Source organism: Ptychodera flava, chromosome 10 (genome assembly GCF_041260155.1).
Source record: "Ptychodera flava strain L36383 chromosome 10, AS_Pfla_20210202, whole genome shotgun sequence".
In the NCBI taxonomy this organism is placed as follows: Eukaryota; Metazoa; Hemichordata; class Enteropneusta; family Ptychoderidae; genus Ptychodera; species Ptychodera flava.
In genome coordinates, this window is record NC_091937.1 from 16,171,518 (window position 1) to 16,193,878 (window position 22,361).

At 38.1% G+C, this 22,361-nt stretch overlaps 1 protein-coding gene across 2 annotated transcripts; it reads left to right on the top strand.

Moving 5' to 3' along the window:
- Positions 1-6,145: 6,145 nt before the first annotated feature.
- Positions 6,146-20,728, top strand: LOC139142122 (putative leucine-rich repeat-containing protein DDB_G0290503). 2 transcript variants are annotated; one of them, XM_070711952.1, is made up of 7 exons: positions 6,146-6,222; positions 7,194-7,388; positions 12,726-12,902; positions 13,607-13,711; positions 14,463-14,589; positions 17,333-18,757; positions 18,938-20,728. In XM_070711952.1, exons 2-6 carry the CDS (start codon positions 7,244-7,246, stop codon positions 18,087-18,089), a joined length of 1,311 nt encoding a protein of 436 aa, XP_070568053.1. In that variant the 5' UTR covers positions 6,146-6,222; positions 7,194-7,243; the 3' UTR covers positions 18,090-18,757; positions 18,938-20,728. The 2 variants fall into 2 exon arrangements, with proteins under 2 accessions (XP_070568053.1, XP_070568054.1); XM_070711953.1 differs by lacking the exon at positions 6,146-6,222 and adding an exon at positions 6,238-6,779.
- Positions 20,729-22,361: the final 1,633 nt, after the last annotated feature.

Consider the following 22,361-nt stretch of genomic DNA (forward strand, 5'->3'; position numbering starts at 1 on the left):
GCATGGATACATCCGGTTAGCTACTTGATCTAAAAACCATCCTTGGTTTTCTAAATTAGCTAAATTTTAGAACATACACTCCACCTGATTTTATAGAGGTGATATTTCCTGTAATAACCTTGACATAAATACCATGATACTAAACGTCCCATACATGATACAAAAAAATGAACCGTACATTCACATTACTGTCTCTACTGCAGTGGTATTCATAAAGGCGTGTTCACGGAGTTTTCAAACCCTGGAACAACAAGTTAGTGAGTAAGAAAAGAAGTCGCTTTAAACTAACATCATCGTCCGCTCGCTTACTTCGGCTAAACAGTCTCCCACTAACTATTCTGGAGAATTTTCTTCTGAGGCAATTTTTGACAGGAGAATTGTCTCCTAGCAGAACAATTTTTAACAGAAAAAAGAATGTTTTCACGGAGATCTATCCTCGACCAATTGATCAATCGATGCATTGATCTATCACTCGGCCGATCTATCGATTGAATAATTGGATGAATCGATTGATCGATTAACAGGAGATTGATGGATCTTTTATATGTATCGATCGATCGATGGCTAGATAGATCGATCGACGGATGGATTAGATAGATCGATAGCGTATCAAATCAACCCATAATGTAGCCGAGTGAACAATAAAGTATCAAATCAACCGATGACGTATCAAAACAACTGATAATGCATCACGTCAACCGATAAAGTATATTAATCAATGGAAACTATTAAACTGAATATAAATGAGTGTTGTATCTTTCATTTTTTCAATCAGTTACACCTTCAGAGTTACATTTACTTGGAATGTACTGTTTTTCGTGGTATTACTCAGACATCATGAATCGAATTTCATCAATTTGATAAGTGCGGTAATTATTGAGTTTTTCTACAGAATGAATTAAAGATACTTAAAAACTATCTACTGTTGATTGACCAATCAGAGTGCTCAATTCAGGGTGTTTTATTTACTCGTAAAGCCTTGGTCACCAAATTCCAGAAACGAATGACAGCGCCGTAGTAAAGTACTGTCCAATCAAAAGCGAACATGTCAGATTCTGTAGACATCTGGTACGTTTTAATATTCAAATTGGTAACACAGCGGAAACCAGCTGCAACACAAAATCTGCTGTGCCCTAGGGCATTTATATAATGTGCCCTGGGCATTTATAGGATGTTCCATTACATTGGAAGGCTATTTCACAAATAAAAGTTTTAATTCATATCCTAAACATGTTACATTGACAAAGGGGACGGTTGACGTAAACACATTGAAAACGAAAAATATATCAGTTAGGGGCGATAGACAGGCCGAGACATTTTATTGTAGGTTGGACTTATATACCAGAAGAGCCCTCGTACTCGGGCTTTATCCTATACAACACACATGTAAGTGTCTTTATCGACATACTTTTTAAATTGGGAGGGCTTAGAAAAAAGTGTTCAACATGACCGATTATAAAATTCCGTTAATTAAAACGTCAGTATATCAAAATGACAATAAATCTTTACAATGTACTAGTAACTCTCATCCTGGGACTGACTTACAGGTAAATCTGGAGTCATTGTTCAAAATTCATCAATCTTCAAGTTAAGTAAGCCGTCCGAGTCAACAGATTTTGTAGACAACATATTGCGTTTGCTTTCGTTACGAAGACATCGCAAAATTATTGAGTAGTGTCACAGTCTTAAATTTCTCGCATCAAACGTATATTTTCCACCGAGTACCGAGTGACACGAACAGGGTTTTATGATGTTGATTTATGATGTAATATCTCCCAAGTCAGCATTTTACACGTCAGCATCTTTAATTTAAGAAAGTGACGTGCTTGTACACATGTACAAGGCGTGATGTTTCAAGGTGACAATCCAGGTGGCAATAAAAGTGCCGACGATTGTAAGTTTGCAGAGTCAACATATCATGAAGAGTCAGCATTTCGTTGTATCACGAGATAGTGTGTCAATAGAATACAATATGTATTACCGTTTGAGTACAGGTAGATTACGTAAGAGAGTAAGCTTCAGATTGTGATAAATGAGAAATGACATTCATTCAGGGAGAGACGATGAGAGACGATGATGAGAGAGTTTAAGTTGTAACTCGGGCTGAGTTCCCGTGCAGTAAATAAAGCTATCAATCTCAATTCTACCAGCGTGTTCGTCTTCAATTACACAAAGTATTACGGTCCCGTGGTACCTCCGATATCTGGTAAGGACTGGACAACGTACGACTACTGTTCGCAACAGACAGCTTGAGGCTATTCCCCAGTAAGACACAGAGTGAAGCAGGAATAGAGTTGCAACAGTAGTCGTTCATAGTATAGTGCTGATAGGAAAAAAATCGCTTACCAGAGTCCACTCATACATTGAAATTAGGTTCCTGATATGCTTACCTTTTTCAAACACACCCGATGGAGATTTTCAATAATATAATAATATAAAAAATCGTCAATTGTACGAATTAACATTATTAGGTTAATTACTATTAAATGCAAAGCAAAGTATTCCCACGACTCTCCTGTATAACTTTTGTTGCAGTACGAACGACTAACTTGATCTAAATGTTGTTTGCTACACCACTGGAATTAGTTTGGGAAATTGTTTCATATCTTGCCATTTCAACCATACTTTCTGTCTGAATTATAGCCGATACATACACTCACATAATTGCACAGGCGGCCCAAAAACTATTACTAAGTTTTTCTCACTGTTTTCTCTATCATTTTCTCTCCTTTTCTTCATGCTCTGACTGATCGGAGTAAATAAAATAAATGGTTATATAACCTAACCTAGCCTCTGTGACTCTTTATTCATTTTGCACCCCATTACAAGGACGTATATCTCTCATACACACATGTTGTAATTAATTAGTCAACACAACTAATTATGCTAATCCGTGGACTTATCAGACATCGCGAAAGATAGGAAAGGTTACTAAAACCACAGGGTCCGGCGAGCAATATTCGTCTAGAAATTATGAATATGATCAATAAATGTCTTGTATTAAACTTTTTTTCATTATACAAGCCTTACCTGTGTCTAGTGTGTGCCTATTACTTTACCCTAGCTATCTGTGTATAGTATTTCAAAGAAAACAGTCTATATCTGTTAATTGCCCTCCCTAATCCCCTTCATTAATTTGTTTTGCCGATCGCCAATGCGGGGGCTTATCGCCCTGACCAAATACCTCGTTAGCAGCTCATAAGGTAGTCCGTCTAATAGCCACGGTTCATGACGTTTGCCGACGTCAATCATCAGTAGGGTTGATGATTTCGTTCTTGTGAGTGTTGTTATTGGGAGATAAAATTGAAGAACACGGGTATTTTTTGTTGTTGCCTTTTCTACTGAAAAAATAAAATAATCATTTCCAAGGCCATCACACTAGTAATCAATCCTGTGTTACCCACAGTCGACTGTTCTGGTTTGGTGCAAGCGAATGTTTTACCCAATGAATTTGCCATAATAGGTAAAGTTGACAACAAACAACCTAGGTTCAAGAATTAGCTTATTTCGTAATTTATCCCACACCTAGACCCAAAGGAATTAGGTGCACGAAAAAATAGAAACATGCCTTGACATCTTATCATGCAAAGGGGGCATGCACATGAAAGCATCGTCCGCTCGCACGGGTTTGTTAGGGACTGGTCAGTTTCTTCGTTGGGGGGGGGGAGGGTCACCCTGTTTTTGACTTTGGTGATAGGGGGGTCACCATGTTTTTGAAATGTCAGTGTGTTTTTGAATTTCGACACAGGCCCCTCATTGCCTAAAATGCATCGTGTCAGCCACAAATTTCATCATTCAGTTGCATTTTTCGGCGCGCCCTTCGGGCGCGTAACTTTAATAATCAGACATATTTTTCAGCATAATAATAATAATAATAATAATAATAATAATAATAATAATAATAATAATAAAGGTTTATTGCAAAACACATTGTGACCAAAGGTCAAATTACGTTTATATACAAGACTTTAAGAAAAAAAAACTTGTACGAAAAATTTACATTGCTGTCCACAGCGTTGTAAGAAAAAAAACAAAATAATGTTCAATCCGTTACATATTTATACGTCAACAATACACTCTAGAAAAACACCAGACTAACTTACATACTGTACAAAACAATAAATTAGACAGTGAGACTTTACACTTTTGTCAACAAGTTAAAACTATAAACAACGGGACTGACTTCTTTACGTCGTGTCCGACATGGAAACACTACACGATTACGATTTCTTGTCGAGTAACTGTGAGGAACAGGTGTAGGAATGTGGTAGTTGAGCTTATGATTTGGTTGTACAATATCTCTGGCAAACTTCAAACATAATTTTTGCTGCCTATCTTCCAGGGGGTCAAGTTTAAGCAACTACAATGATTTACTGTAACTATAAAATGGGTACATAATTCTTAGGGCCCTCTTCTGAATGCCTTCTATCTGCGAAGGCTGTTTTTCTGTCAGACTTCCCTGCCACACAATACACGCATACTCTAGCGTAGATCTGATCAATGATACATAAATGCATGCCGAACTTTAACATATCAGGCATACATATATCAGAGATATCTGTATGTTTAATATTTTTCAGCATGCTCTTCGAGCGCATTACTTTAATATATCAGACATTTTTCAGCACGCCCTTCCTGTGCATGACTTTAATATACAAGACATATATATCAGAGATATCAGGATGTTTCATATTATTCTCCGCGCCCTTCGTATATGCCAGAGATATCTTGATGTTTGCTTAGTGAAAGTGTACCGTTATGAAATCTGCATTTCATATGAAAAGCATGACAAATTCATGATACTTTTCTGTTCTCTCTATGAGAATTCAGTATGAGAAAGCAACATGCACAAATATTTCACAATATATATTTGATACAGTGACTTATTTTAGAGATAGAAAAATGACAATATATCTTTCGTTCTCATTGATGCAACTGTTTTCCTTTGTGTCTCAGGTTTTAGAATGATGCTTTTAAGTGACCAAAATAACAGTTAAAAGGCAGTTTTTGTCATTATTAGCTGTGCTTTTATGGTTTCAATGTTACAAGAAAAGATCATCCCAGACACTGCACACATCAGATTTGGCTAAAATGCCTCTCTATGGCTCCTCAGGACATTTAATTGGATGGCTGGCAAGTCTTAACACGGTACCCATCAAAATTTTTGATTTACTGCTTTTTGCTCTTTGATATTAATGATTGACATCCAATTCTGTTCAGGACATCTGGTTAAGCACAGCTCATTCAAAATGTACTGTACTCAAACTTTAAGATTGACACTTTGAAATTCCTTTCTTACAACTGACATGTCAACAATATAATTTCTTTAAAACACAGAATGACTGTTAAAATATAAATGTATGTAAAATATGATATATATATATATATATATATATATATATATATATATATATATATATATATATATATATATTATTTATGTCCACCTTTTGTTTTACAGTTGTCGCCGTCGCGTGTTAGGGGGTGGTCACCCTGTTTTCGAAATTTGGAATAGGGGTCACCCTGTTTTCAAAATTTGGAATAGGGGGTCAGCCACTTTTTGACGTCGGCAAAAAATAATCCACCGCGCCCCAGGTCGAAGAAACTGACCAGTCCCTTAACCCCCCCCCCCCTGTCAACTACCATATACAGTATTTCGGGGAGCATTCGCGCTGCCCGGACAAGAGACCTTGGCAAGCGAAAATGACATGAAAGATGTTCACACTTTTGGCTCTCCAAAGGGCATTCAACCAGGAAAGGGAGCTATCATTATTTGCAGCCTGTGGCTGGAAGCATTCGTCTCTTCAGCCTGTGGTTAGAACTTGAAGAATTAGCCTCAAGTCCAGAACAACTCAGTACATCCGCCCCCCTCCCCCGCCAACTGAAGATATTTTGGTGTCCCGAAGACTTGCTCCAAGTCTGTGCATTCTGTGGGCTATCAAAACAGAATAAATGGAAGGGATCTACCAATCAAAACAGAATAAATGGAAGGACTAAACGTAGTGGTGTAGAAAAGCCAGGCAACTCGGGGCCAGTCTAGTGATTCCCCCATAAACCCCCGGGCTGTAGTCCACCAGGCCCCAGAATAAACAAAATCAGCAATCCCACGTACCGATGTGTAAACATGTTTATTCATAAAAGCCTCGTTCTGGGTTAAGCTGCACACTGCATGTGGACTCGAGCCGCAAGTGGTGACGTACGTGTGTTGATGAGAGCATGGAGGTAGTTGATGAGAGTGAGGTAGGTATCGAAGTTTTTTGAACTTGTAAAGTGGACGAATCATGGATTATTGTATAGCATGGCATGAGCAGGGTAATCAGAATGACACTGCTGACTTTTGTGACTCAACCATAAACGAAAATGCCATTCTTAATTTGGGCGGCAGATGTGGTCTCCATTGCACTTTTTGCTTGCAGTTTTCCAATGTTTTGCCTGGTACCTTTTGCCTTCTGTTCTGGAGTTCCAACAACTGCAGCCAAATAAGTGTGTGAGAAATACATTGTCATTTATTTACTGACGCCGGCCGGGACATGATTAAAGGTACTACGAAGGACGAGATTTCGCAGATACCACAGACAGCTTCCCTTCCCACTCCATACTGAAGCCAACGCCAGCACTGTACTGGCATTTCATAACTGAACACGGTCGATAGAGAGGGATCATGAGAGTGGAACCATTGAGGTACCATGGTGGAACAAGACAACTGTACCCTGTAGGCTGTAGTAGGGTTGACGTCACTTCGTTTGAACTTGCAGTTCCGTAGCCCACATCGTTTCTCGGTAATTTTGGGTGTTGGATAGCTGCTTGCAGTGCAGTAGCGCTCTAGGTTTTGCCAACACTTCTTAAGTTCTATCCCTGGATCCTACCCACAACCCTTTGCAACCTCGATTACTTCACTACAGATATTAGAAAGGTGGAGCAACTGCGCACTATCCAATGGGGGAAATGCTGATTTTGGAAGGGTCGGATGTGTTCAACCGGAAGTCTGCAGATTTTCAGTAAACTCCTCACCCAATAAATGAAAATCCCCTTCCTCGTAACACAAGAAAATTTCATGAACTGTAACAGCTTTGTATTGCAATTTCCCAGCTGCCAATACCAATAACATGTAGCAAAATATTCCATAGATTTGGTTTATGAACTATTGAACTACAGTATACTAGATTATCAAAATTATTTTTCCATCTTTTCAGGTTGCTGTTTTTAGGTTAATGTCAGGCATCAACATCTGAAGCCGTTAAAGATGGCTGAGAAAGGAGACACCAAACGGGGCCTGTCATTCCTCGTGCAAAAGTTTGACATCGGTACCCTGGAAATGAAAAGATCGGACCATTTACGAATTGAGCTTAGTGTAGAACACCTGAAGTTGTATTTGATGTGCAGGGAAGGTAAGAACTGGTAGCATTGAATATGTGATGTGATTAAAGGATGTAAAATTGCAGTTAATGGTTTACTGAAACTCATCATGCAGTTCATGTAGCACATAATGCTGACACAAACAGACTTCTAAAAACCAAAATTGTCAAGGTGCAGATGATGAGATAAATGTGTTTCTGTTTCAAAAGTAAGTTAACCAAAAAACCTTGGATGAAAATCAATCTTAGAAGTTTTTTGCAGTGAGTACAAATTTATTCAGTATCGGGTGGTGCGTACAATTACTACATTCCTACAAAAAGTGAATTTTTCTTCTGTTTGGCAATTATGTATACACATGTATTGTGAAAAAAATTCACCCAGGGCGAAGTGATATGTACTGCGAGTGTCTTGTCAACTTCAAGAGAAAGGAAAATTTTACAGCTGTGAACAATAAAACTAATAACCCTGAACTTGGAACAACTTGACTTTTCAGAGTCCAAAGTTAAACTCTGTTCATTTGAGTTTAAAGGGGAAGTCACCTTTAATTTTTCTGTTGATTTAATAGTTTTATGAAAAGCGTGTTCAGTTGTGTTAGAGTTCTTTTCAAATGATTGTAGATAGTAACTTATTATACTAACATGCTCTAGAACTTTTAAAATTTCAAGAGTCTTTCCATAGTATAGACTGGCAAGAAAACTAGAGGGTCCATGGTCTTTGACACAATTTAGAAATTCCTTGAAATTTCAGTGCATCAGCCCTCTACAAATATATGCATTATAAACAAGTATCATTAGTCCAAGAAAACACATAAGTTGAATTGGCCAAGAGGAATGGTGTAGACTGACCTGTGCTACAGTCAGTGTGGGTCATGTCATCTCAGAGTTTAGATCCTGATTTTATGTACAAAATCTTAATATCTGGGTCGGAGGTAAGTTTGTAATGTGATATGACACAGCTGAGATGATATCATCTGAAAATAATATGCAAATTCACCAATTGTATTTGCAGCTCAAAATCTATCCCCAATTACAAATGTTAAAAATCCTTTCGGGTCAGTCACAATCAGGGTGCGCTAGAGTGTGTCACTTAGGTCAAAATTTCAAGTTCATGATAACTGTCCAGTTAAATAATATGTTGAAAGGTTATGGTATGGGGCATATCTTCCTAAAATTTGGTGAAGCAAACGTCATTAATATTACCACAGTGCACATTGTTTTATATGGTCGACGCAGTGTCACGGACGCTACAGAAATGTTGTACATGAAACACAAATGTCATAATAAAATTTTAAACAATGATTTGTTAATGCTTTCTTATGTTATTACAATATACAAGATGCATATTGGCATTAAAATAAGCTATACTTGGTATGATTTACTTAATTTTTCCATGAATAAACACCACCTCAAGTTTAGTGAGAAATACAACAATATTGATCATATTTTTTAATAGGACTTTCAACTTCTCTATGTCCTTCCGCTGGTATGCTGTACTTAAAAGTTTTATTGTCATGAATTAACCATGCTATAGCAACAATATTAATACCATTCAGTGTAATCAAAATGAACTTCTTTCTAAAATATTTTCTGTTCAGTATGAATGGAATTTTGTCACAGACGCTACCAAAATCAAACTTGAAAGTTAGGTCAATTTGAAATATAAAAAGCAATTAACAATCTGGTTTTTTCTTTCTCTTTTCTCCAAAACCTTTCTCTATCAAACATTTAAATTGTGAAAATTGTGTCAAAACATTGACAATTTCTTTAAATTGAACAAGAAAGCTATAGCAACTACTGCAAAAATCAGTTGGAGTATGTGAAAAATGTCTATACCAGTAATAAACTTTCAATACGTCAAAAAACACAGAAGTTAACATTGCTTGTGCCTTAAAGTGTAAAACCAAGATAAAACAAGATACCTAGATCAGGCTAGAGCGACAGGTTGTTAAACTTTGACCTGTGGTCCCACAATAAAATTTGCTACAATGTACCTGACACACCACCCCAGAAATCCAAATGGCTTGCAGCTGTTCTAACACCTGTCAGGATGGGGCGCACACACACCTAGGTGAGGCTGGAGATCAGAGATGTAGTCTGCCAACCTTTGACCTCTGTTCTATAATGTATCTGTACTCTCTGCCTTCTAAATATGTGAAAGTGGTGGAGACAGAGTTAACACAAATGTCATTTCTTACCCCCTTGATTTTTTAAAATTCAAAATGTGATAACAAAACAATAAAATGTGGTGGTTATTTCACATTTAGATTGGCTTATAATCTGAAAAACAATGTTTGCATTTTATTGTAGCATCCGTGACATAATGAATTGAAATGGAATACACAATAATAAATGCATATACAGCACAGAATTCATTGTTCTTTTCACTGGAATTCTAATAACATATTCAATATAATTACTGCATTCTTAAAAAACACCAATCTAAGTGTTTCAGTTGAGGCTCAACATAACTTTTTGAGTGTTTTATTACTTTTTAAAAAATCAATTTTGTGCAAATTTACAATTTTATGCCTTGAAGACATTTTGTAACCCAACTCCATGTATGTACACACAATACACACTAGTATTTATATGTTTCAGTGGATTAACTGCTTTAAAATGTTTTAATGTTTTGACTATGTAGTAAACACCGTCACGGACGCTACACCGTCACGGATGCTACATTTCCATATTTTAGGAATATTAATAGTGAACGCAAGGGACAGTAATTATATAATTTGTTTATTAAAGGTAGGCACCTATTGACACTTAGGCCTGTGAAATTAGATCTGTTATAACTCCTGTTGTCCTTCAGATATGAGTGTGTCACGGACGCTACAAGAAATTCCGACCACAACGATCTCCATTTTCATTTATTCCAAAACAATACAATATGCAATTTTATTTAAATTTTGGTATATAAAATGCTTGCCACAGATGTTGAGGTTGGAATAAATTCAATATTACAATATTTTATCCATTTTTCTACATTTAAACTAAAGGTATATGTACTTATGGTCATAAAACACAAAAAACATAACGATGTTACAGTTTTGGTAAAAATACCACAGTTTCTGTTCAGATGCACATAATCATATGAAATAACTTGTGAAAGAAAGGTTAGGTGTTCTGCAATAACATATGTGAGCTAAAAAGTCCACAATTTTAACACTGTGTTCCAAAAAACATTTTGAAATTAAGTACATTTTGAAGTGAAACAGCATAACGCCACGTTTTACAGTTCTTAACCCTTTTCCTGCCGAGCGCCCTTGTCCGTTATCCTCCCAAGTCAGTAGAAAACCGCCCCATAATATGTGCCTGCAAAAGATTGGCTCTCCTGCATGTTATCCTGCCAGGCATTTTGGCAGAAATCGCCCATTTTCAGGGTAGTTTTAGCCGTACTTATACGTGTTAGACTTCGATAATTTCTACATGCCCGTAGACAGGGGAAGGAGCTCAAGGGTTGCTGCAGAAAAAAATTGAGGTCACCAGCTTTGTTTGCCCCTGGGAGTGCGTCATTTTATTGCCGTTTCATGTTTATTTTTTCGGAAATAAACTCCTTCAGTATTACGCACGTCCGCTAGGCACAAACATCACCTCACTCGTCTGTTAGTCAGAGACCCTGAGGGTCGTGCTAGGGGTGCAGAAGCACCGTCAAACCTGTCCTGTTTCCCCAGGGTAGGGTCAATTGAATACGTACCTTAAACGACTTGGCAGTGTAGCACAAAAACTACGTTTTTGCCGTTGTATTAACGACATGGCTGAGCCATTGAAGCACAGCTCAACGTAGTTTAGCCAGCTCAGTTGGGAGTTGGCTTACGAGTGTTACCGTTCATTACTGACTTAATCGAGTGGTCCTCAGTCAGGTACGGGTTTGTACCGACATGGCTTGGGCTGCAGCTAACCAGTGATAACCAGTCACTACACCCAAGTCTTCAGTTCACTTTTGCGATGCACGGGTGCAACGCAATATGCTTCCATTGTTCTAGCCATCGACGTGTCCACATGCCTGGCAGCCATATTGTACTGCTAGCTGGTTGCATAACAAAAGCAGTCCCTGCTAACTGCAGGCGGTATCCCCGTAGCATATTGACCTTATGTCACCTTTTGAATTCTCTGTACGCAAACAGCGTACATAGTTACTAATGCGTCGGCAAGAGGATACGTTTGCCTGCAAACCAGAGCCAATACTTCGGACGATGGAATAAATAAAAAATCCAAAGCTACGTCCATTGAATGGCACGGCCAAGGCGGTGAAGGACGTTGCCTGGCTTGAACTTGCAGAGCTGAAGCCCAGCTTAGTACGTCGGACACCAGTTTGTAATGGTATTTCCGAGTCGTTCATATCCGTTCCATCGGAGGAACAAGTCGAGCCGTCCCGTCAAAAATACGTTCTCATTTTCAGTCACGCACAACTGAATAAGTGACTTTCGTCTCGCACCATTGGCATATCTGCCAAGTCGTTTGCAAGAGGTAGCCTTCTAGATTAGCATTGCCGAGTTGGTCAAGTTCGGCAGCAATCTCTATAGTGCCAGGCAGCCAAGTACGTCCAACTCCGCCAGAAAACGTCACCATGCTATCCTGCCAAGTCCGCTAAAAGCCGTTAAAAAAAACCCAGCCCCCCTGGTGTGGGGGACTGGCGGACAGGTTTCTGCACCTTTCCCTGTCTATCGACTCCCTGCGAACCCATTTCGAGGGGAAAAGGCGTTCCTTGTCAGAAAACCTCTCCTCGGATGACCCCTAAACGCACAGGGGATAGCAAAACGTAGTGCCGTTGACTTGGCAGGAAAGGGGGTACCCAAAAAGGGCCCGATTTCCACCGGGTTGGGAGAATAACGGTCACCAGTGCTTAGATTCTGGCTACACCGAATTTCAAGCGGATTTTCACCGACTTGGCAGGAAAAGGGTTTAAGGCATTTTTGTGGATGTACAACCAAACCTGCACAATATATGCCATATTTCTTTATGTGACCAAGTTAGTTACAACTATTACTATTTATTAGAAACAAATAAGCAATATAATATCAGTCTGAATAGCAGATATATGTCCATAACAAATGAAAATCATCTAGCGCACCCTGATTGTGACTGACCCGTGGTATCAGCATATTTGCCTGTATTTATGGCAAACATGGTGTCTGAACATTGTATTGATAAAACCTCTGTACTGTACCATAATTGTTTTTGCACAGCCCCTTCAAGTAAAAAATCAATGATTTTGCACCACAGACAAAGATGACACATTCCTTCAACCTGTTCAACCCCGATTCCCTGTCAACAGATCCAATTTAACAATTGGTCCGAACCAAATCATAGGGATGAAAGGGTTAAAGTTTGATCGGCACTTGACGTATATCATTCTAATATTTACAGAGCGCCTCTGCATTAAACTGAAACCCACGGACTTGACTGTGATAGAGAATTGTGTCATCACCAAATGGAGCATGTATGTGCTTTTTCTCCAAACATCGCCAGAGAAGACAAGGCAGATACAAAAACTCTGTGGCATGGACCACCATTCAGGCGGCTGGTATGATCCAAAGAGTAAAGGTACGTATTTGAACAAGCACTGCTGGTAGCACCTTGTAGGGGCAGGGGGTGAGCAAATCTACTATGCAAGAGCTCATGGGCTAGCAGCTTTTCTGTCCCGACTAGCACATTGACTAGCTAGCAGACTAGTGAATTTGGGAAAGTCAATGAGGAAAGAGAACTTCTACAGCATCTACTTCCACTAAATACATTGTCATTGCTGGGTTGTCCATGGCATATCAGTGAAATATTTCAAACATACAACTATTTCTGATGGTGTGTAGTTTGTTTGACAGTAGAACTTGAACAGAACTCACAACCATGTTGACCATGGGAGCTAGTGGATTCTTATGGCAGGCCAGTACTTTTTCAGAGCTACATGTACTAGCCCTGGGGTTAGTGGATCCGAAAAGGATTTTCTCACCCCCTGAAGTCTAAAAATTGTTTCCAACACCAACCAACAGTCATATGAGTATAATGAACCTTGGCCTTGAACAACATGATAAATATGAACAAGATAAAATAATACGTGAAAATGGCTGCTTCTCTCAAATGTGTCAATTCTTATGCAAGTATGCCAAAGATGGTATGCATGGACATGATGCATGTGTGTTTACAGTGACAACCTAATCAAAACAACATTCGAGAGAATGATAAGCAATACCAACCCTATAACATTAATTGATAACGATGATGACTTAATTTCATGAATGCTCTTCTTTCAGAGGATTATGAAAGAAGAATATTACTGATCCTTGGCAGTGAAAGTCTCAAAGATCAGAGAGATATATGGAAGATCTTTGAAGCAATTCGAAAGGGCAACCGTCATCGTAAGTTAAACATTGCACCTTTTTCAGTTGTATCGTGTTTTAAAGTAGCATGCCCCTCAAAGTTACTCAAACTGTTCATTAGGAAACTAAATCGTTCCCTTTCAAAATCTAGAATTAGAATGTGCAATTGACATACAAAACAAAAATGGTAAATCTCATCAAAAATTATAGAATATGGCAGTTAGAAAAGGTCTTTTGATTGGCAGAGAAATTAATTTAGTTGTGTTAAGGAGTTTACTGATAGGGAGAGATAAGTTTGTACTCAAGAGATTGCAATTGAGATTTTGTAGAGGAAAGGGGGAAGTGGAGAGATTTCCAGGATAGGCCCCGGAGAAGGGAAAGCAAATGGGTAACAGTGGAAATTTTCAAATCTCAGTGGGAGGACAGTCATCTACATGTCCGATTTTGATTGTGTTTAATAAACATTGGAGTATATGCACACGTAAAAACACCTCCAATAACTATTTTTCATAATAAGTGGTAGGGTGTGACCCTGATATGATGAAATTTTTCTTCAAGCTTAGGTTTGTTTGGTTGTGTGCTCATATTTGATGTGGCTGTTTGTAAATGATGTTATTGTTTCATTACTATCAAAAAGAAAGGAATATTCGTCTGCAAATTTGGATAACAACTTATGGAAACAAGCAATAGCTTACTTATTTGTTTCCTCTTTACACTCTTGTGCCATATTTAATGACCTTTGACCTGCTGAGTTGCCATGCAAATGCCTAAACATCTCTTTCCATGACAGGTAATGATTTTACATATCAGGCTTTGGATGTTAACGCAGCAAATGACATCATGGTGGCAATATCTAAGGCAGTAGAAGTGGTAAATACAAGTGCAAAGAAGAACAACTCCCAGAGACGAGAACTCAGGTAAGGTTAACAATATCTTTCAGCTTAAATGCATGATGATGAATACTGTAACAGTACTGTAAATGGATCGAAAGTTTGTCCAACAGAAATCTTAGAATTGTACTTCTTTTTACCAACCACTAATGACAAGTACTTTTCACTAATGTTGCTTATGAAAGTATTCTGAAATATGATCAAAGTATACATGTATGCATGTCAGTGATATGCATATGACATGTGCATATTACTGATGTAATATGCATATCAGTGATATGCATATGAGTGATATGCTTATCAGTGATATGATATGCATATCAGACATGCATATCAGTGATATGCATGTCAGTGATATGCATATCACTGATATGCATATCAGTAATATGCTCATTGGTGATATGCATTTTAATAATATGCATATCAGTGATATGCATTTTAATAATATGCATATCAGTGATATGCATTTCAATAATGTGCATATCAGTAATATGCATACAGCGATAGAAATACTTTTTTATTTCTTGTTGCAAAAGTTTGCCACCGGATATAAAATCAGGTGGCAATTATGAAAAATCTGGTGGCAGTTTAACACATCATGTGATCGGTATAATACAATTTTTTGTCATTGCCTCATACTCATTCTAATTTATAAATTCTTGAAAATATGGTGAGTACACGTCACAAATAGTCAACCCATACTGCAGGCCTCGAAAAAAAATTTTCAAACTTACTAACCGTGGGACACGTGAATTTCATTTTTACTTGCCCGAGAGGAAAAATTACTTACCCTAAATTTCTAATAACTGTACCAGTAATTTGTAACAGAGAGCAAGAGTTTGGCCATATGAAGTGAATTCAAAGAGGGAAAAAACAGATTCAAATATGAACTACATCTTGTTAAAATGAAGGACTATTACCAAATCTGAAATGTTGCAGAAGAAATGTGAGAATACTTTAGTCTTTTCTGTAGGATTTCGCCATCTAGAAAACATCTTTGAATTTGGAATTTTTCCACGACCTAATCCAAATTAAAATCTTTCCATAAGAGTAATAAGATTGTGTGCATGGCTGGCTGCTGCTCTTTATTATCAAGCTGAGATTACAAACAACTGCTCTGCTACTGTTTATCTGCCAATGCATACGCACATGTACATCTGAAACCCTTTTACCTGTTTACATGTTTGCCCACTGAGCACAGCCGTCTTTCAAAGTTTTATTTTGATAAATGTATTCGTCAAGAGAGCAGATTCAAGTTTCGTTTTCGTTACTCTTCAGTGCAGATTTGTTTTCTGTAAGTGAGAGCCGATCCCTAACAACCAAGGTCACGTAATTTGAAACTGTGTGCATCTCACGCAATACGTAGCTGCAATATATGGCCTCCTCGGTCGACTGAGCCCGTTTCGACTATGATGTAAACTTGTACTTTTTCAACTGGGGGTTGATTTACGTTGAACAGTAAGCATTGCCGAGATCCATGGCTTCGAATAAGTTTACATCCATTTACCAAGCACATGGTGCAATTACACTATCGCGTGAAGCCGATCGACTGTCATACGACTCATACACTTGCACAAAGAGAATGGCAACCACTGTCAAGAGCATACCACTTTACGGCACACATACAAAACAGTGAGTTCACTCCGTGTCGTTGGAGAGAATATGTCGCAAAACTCTATTTTTATGACTTTTCATGTTTTACAACAGCAAGAACGATTATTTTGCGATGTCGGGCGGATTTTCAAGGGTTTTCAGAAAAAAAATCTCAGAGTTGAAGGACTTACAATGATTGTAGGCGTGTACAGACGTAATGAAATACGTTTTCAATCTTGAATTGTCCAGAGCTTAGTTAATTCAACCGCTGCGCTGGTGAACTTGGCCGTCGGACGGGGAGCATATTGATTTTACTTGCCCGAACGCAAATTCACTAGCCACGGGCTTCCGGCAATAGGAATTTTTGAGCCTTGTACTGGCTAATGAATTGCAAGTATTTATTATTATTTAATTCATGCAGGCTGCAGTTTGGCTTTTTTTTCAAAATGTCACAACATGCTTTTATCTTGTGCGGTATGACTGCATATGTGGCTATCACAGAGGGCAACAAAATGTCAAGTGTACAAAAGCTGCTGTCATCAACATGGAGATTAGTCAATCAAAAGTTTGGATTCACGCTATGTTTTTATTCATGCCAAAATGTCGCAATTAGTTTGGGGTTTTTTTTGCTAATGAGTTTTTCCCGCCGTCAGACAACGCGTGTTCCTTCAGTGTTCCTTCATTCAAGCTGTAGGATTGATGACATGATGTCCCAAAATTTAGTGGCAGAAAAATACCACCAGAAAAAAATTTTGGTGGCAGATTGACAGTTTTTGGTGGCAAATGCCACCATTGCCACCGATTATTTCGAACACTGGCATATCAGTGATATGCATATCAGTAATTTCTTTTACAGTCAGAGAGCTTCTGTATGCTTCTCTGTGTTTGAGTCTAAAAAGGTTGCAACAGACGTTCCGCTGTAGTTAAGCACATTCCATCGATTTGTCGTGCTGTGCACTGTTGGTGTAACACCATCAATCAATATTGTTGACAGTTATAGGAACTGCACTTTCTTTTCCTACTTCCTGCCATAGTGTTGAGATACTTTGTATTTGGCTTACCATTGCATTTGTAATTGTACACTCAGCATTGTTATTATTGACTGTTATTGTTGATTTTAGTATTGTATTGTATCACAAAGATTTCCATAACTAAAAGATGAGCTGCTGTCTTGCAGGTCCAAAAGGCCTCACGAGGGCCACGTTGAATCGTCGGTGAAACACCTTAAAAGTGGGCAGCCGAGCCAAACAGGACAATCTGTCAGGAATGATAACAAGGACAGCTCCATTAGACTGCAACACTCGATGGTCAATGGTCTGCAGGTGGCACTGGCAGATAGTAGTACCAATATGAACAGACTGCAGCACCAAGTAAATGAGCTACAGAGGGAAATGCAACTAGTGAAGGTCAAGTACAAGGACAAAATTAGTAAACTTAGAGCAGATATGGAAGGTTCCAAGGAAGAGACCGAAAAGTTGAAGAAAGAGTTGAAGGAGGCCCTCACAGCCAAGGAAGAACTAGGGAAATCCTTGGCCGAACAAAAGAATGAATTGGAAAAGCGTCTAGCACAGAAGAAAACGGAATTTCAGGAAGAGAAGGAAGCGTTGCACAGGAAATTCGCATCAATGCTCTCCGAGAGTGATCACAATAAGATCAAATTGGAAAGCAGTTTGAAGGTTTGCCAGGACAATTTGAAGGAGCATCAGGCCAAGCTGAAAGAATGCCAGGAGTCGCTGAGTGAGTGCCAATGCTTGGAAGAACAATCGAGAGAGAACTTGAGCAAGAACTCCACAAGTCTGTACAACCTTCGGAGTTCTGTGTTCAGACTGTTCAGCAAGATACTCCCCGACTTTGACCGTGAAGATATCAAACTGAACAGCCATTTGGATGAGATATTGAATGAATTGATTTCTCAACACGAAAATATCCACTAGATTTAAGCCACATGTATACCGTCTCTTCTCAGAAATGATTCTTAGTGATTAGCTGCAAAGTACAGCAGTACTGAGCAAGCCCTGAGAGTCGGTCTGAACTTCTGTCTGGACTCTGGAAACTTTTGAGTTGACTTCAAGCTCTCAAACAGCTCATGTCAACATTCCAAAAGTAGTACAGCATATCATTGCCTTGGTTGTACACACAGAAAGTGGAGAACTGATTTACACTGGGGGGTGTGGCATGGAGGAGGGTGAGATTGCAGGAGGAAATTGCTCAAGAGCAATTTTCCACTGTGAGGATAGCAATAATTTTCTTCCATTTTTACTATGACATTGAACTCTTCATTGTAAGGTTAAGGCAAATCCCATTGAAATCAGATGTAGTAATGGCGATGTTTCCACCTTTGCTTGTTCTTTGCCGATCTTGTTAACTGCTAGCCGCCTATCTACATCTGACTCACTGCCATTTCATGCATCAACCTGAACAGCCGACCAATTAGAAGGAGGTTTACAACTGCAACTTGTTGTGGATTGCGGCATTGTATTTAAAAATGCTACCTAATTTGGCTCCTATAAAGCTTTAGATTTGAACGGGATCTTCTTGGCCTTTGGTCAGTGTAGTGAGGCGATTAGCAAGCTAACGAGAACAGCAAAGGAGTCAAGCAAAGGTGGAAATCTCACCATCTCGGACCTCTGATTTTAATCAGATTTTGTTCGGGCAATTAAGCAAATGGTTTAAGTAAAAACAGTTCAAACACACACTCAACAGAGCTTCTCAACACGGAAGGGCTTATAGTTTTAACTCTTGATGTTGTTTTACCACTTATTTTTGGTATGTCAATTGCAAGTTCATGTTCTACTCCCTAGAGCCTGGTGGAAGACCTATTTTGCTTGTTGTATTAAATGCACTGTTATTGTGTACATTGGAATTCTAATATGGATTAGAATTCACCCGCCAACGATAACAATGCAGTTTACACTTGTACAGACTGATGAGTTGACAAGTTGAACGCTGTGTATCTCAACATGTACCGGTCTATTGGGGAGGAGAACAAGAAACTGTGTGAAGTCACTTTAAAAAGTATGTTTCAAATGTTGTTTTCAGTCCAAGATGTAGCTTCAGTGAAAGAGAGTAGAGTTTTAATGTGTTTTCTGGCATTTTATTGTGCATGCTTATGCTCCAACCTTTTGAACTCCGTGCACGGGAAAAATTGCTGTATGTCATAGGTCACCATGGGTCAGGGGCCACAGAGAAAGAGGCAAGGTCTGTTTTAATAACTGTGTGACATAGCTGTTTCCATGTTTTGTTAATAGAACTGGCTGATTGAAATGATGATAGCAAATCATCACCAGGCGATAGTTTATAGACTTATTTACTGTTTACAATTACTGTTTTCACCACAAGTAATGTTCTGAACAAAAACCAGCAGCCACGGTAATGATATGTTTCTTGGCTTAGCAGTTTTCCCACACTGCACTGCATCTTAGGGCTAATGTGCAGCATCTTGGAAATTGTTATCTAATTTGTTGCTGAATATTACCGTTATAATTGAATGATACAAATAGACTCCCTAAGTTGCTGTGGATAGTTACAATCAACCAATCAGATATAACCTTCTGAGCATGCTGCACATCAGCAGAGGAATCCTCCAGTGTGACTCATCAGACCAGGGGTCACCAAAGCTACATTCTTACTTATATCTTGTAAATAATTATTTCCGACAACTGCCATTTGTTAAGCATTCTACAGGGCATTACTTAACATGAATCGATCATTCACATTTTTGTTAAAATGATTTTAGGTTTGAAAACCTAGCTGACATCATCATTACTGTTGCTTATACAATATTTCATACTAAAGGAAAAAAATACAAATTTTGAACTTGTTATTCACACATATTAACACTTACTGTCACATAATGTTCATAGTTTGTAAGTAGAACCATTGCAAAGTTTAACAATGAGCATCAATCACATTATTTTTAAATGTTGATCGACAACAAAGAAACTTTTCTCAGGTGTAAAGCAACGATTTTTAAAAGCCATGTTATCTCATATATATAGGGCATTCATTACGGAGCTGTTTGTTGAATATCAGTGGATATTCTCATTAACATGCTGTTACCACTGCCTTTTAAGTAAAGTATACTAGATATTTGATGTACAAAATGTAAGTTGTTGTACATTGCATAACTTCCTTAGCTTATCTCGCATACTTCTAGTGTTAGGGTATTTTTTTCTGATGCTTTGTAAAATACTCAGTATTCTTGAGTGCATATCTCATCTCGTCAATTGCACTGTTCACAGTTACAGGTTTGTGACATCGGTCACTGCTGCTTGAAATGGGGACAAATTTTGTCAGTGTTGCATGCATGGCTATTGTTGCAGTTTGTAGTCTGAGCTGTTAATCTATCTTTTTACGTCCATTGTCACATTCGCAGTAGCCTGTTGGGTTTTATTTTTTGTTGTTCTTGTTTGCGGAATTTCAAAAAAAACTGTAATCCAAATTTGTGGACAAATAGTTATTTTTGCAAATTAATAAGAGAGCAATAAGATCATTTGCAAACAATCCTATTGCATTTGAATCTAAACATAAACTAACTACCTGTTGTAAATAAACGAAGTCCTACCAAAACCAATTTTCAGTATTGTCACACACCTTTTGTTAGACTTGGTTTAAGTCTGTGATCTGTGAATGTTCGAGTGGGGTGAATGCGATGATTTGTGTTCTGTTTTCATATGAAACCTGTGAGTGGGTGAACGTGGTGAGCAGTATGTACGTGATACAGAGTGTTTCGCCCGGAATCACAAGTCAATGTGATCTGTGAATGTTGTTATTAAATTGTTGTGTGAATGTGATGATTTGTGTTCCGTTTTCATAAAGAACATGAAAGTGGGGTGAATGCGATGAGAAGGATGTGCGTGATACAGGGGATTCACTTGATAAATCTGGCAGAAACTTACTTACTACTGCTCAACAGCAATGCGTTCTTAACATTCTCCCAACACCACCATATCAACCAAAATCCCATCTTTTCCCCAGATAAAGCCCCTTACCTGTCATGGTGTGAAAAATACACACATATGCGAAGTTTTCTCATTATTTCTCCTGTAATACAATAGAGTGAGTGCGGCCAGTTTGATGCACCAGAGACCAAGAATGCTCTCAGACTCGTTAGTGTGACAATCCCATAATACAAATTACATGCATTGATATCAAGATTGAATGGAAATATTTCTAAAATTCTTAAATTGAACTTAAGTTCATAAATCTTAAAAGGTAGTGATATGCTAACAACTGAGTTATGTATCATAATTTTATTAGCTGCTATATTTAATTTAGGCCAACAGCATGTAGACATAATTTCCATCAAAAATGAATTAAACTTTAGAGAAAATTAATGTACAGCTTTATATGAATGTAAAAGTTATGTCTTGTGTCCTATAGTTGCGTTGTATTACAAACCTTTAGATGCAGAGAAACCATCAAATTTTATCTCTATGGAGATTGACTGAGTCTTAAAATTAATCTTGCTTGAATATGTGGTTTCAAATTCTGTTAAATTAATGTGCCGAAGGCCAACTCTGTGCCAGCTCATAAATCTACAGTAGCTTAAAATGTCTCAGACGGGAGATAGCCACACCATGCAGCCAGGGAGGGGTGTTAGAGAATCTAAACCCACTACTACATACAGGTTTTTTAAAACAGTATAGTTTTGAAGTTGTTTTCCTATCTGGTGAAGTTTGTTTGGCCATCAGGAACTAAAATTTTCATACAGTAACTTTACATTTTTCTGATCTGCTCTTTGTGTAGATTCAATTTGAAGGCAGTGGAGTCAATAAAGTTTACACAATCAAACTTTATTTTGAATCACAACACGGGATCATACTTACCTAAAATACATCCTATCAGCCACGAATTGCATCATTCAGTTGCATTTTTCAGTTTTTCAGTTTTTGATTTACTGCTGTTCTCTCAAAAACACACTGCCCCCCCCCTATTAAGTATTTCAAAAACATGGTGATCCCCACTGTTCTCTCTTTGATGATAATAGTGATTGACATCAATTTATGTATAACAGTTACAGACATCTGGTTATGCATGCAAAGTGTGTCATTCATTTACAGCTCATGCAATACTTTATTTAAAATTTGAAATTTGAAAATCTAATCTTACAACTTACATGTCAATGATTTTACCAAAATACAGAATGACTGAATGTTTTACATTTGTCGGGGGTCGGGGTTCACCCTATTTTCGAAAGTTGGAGA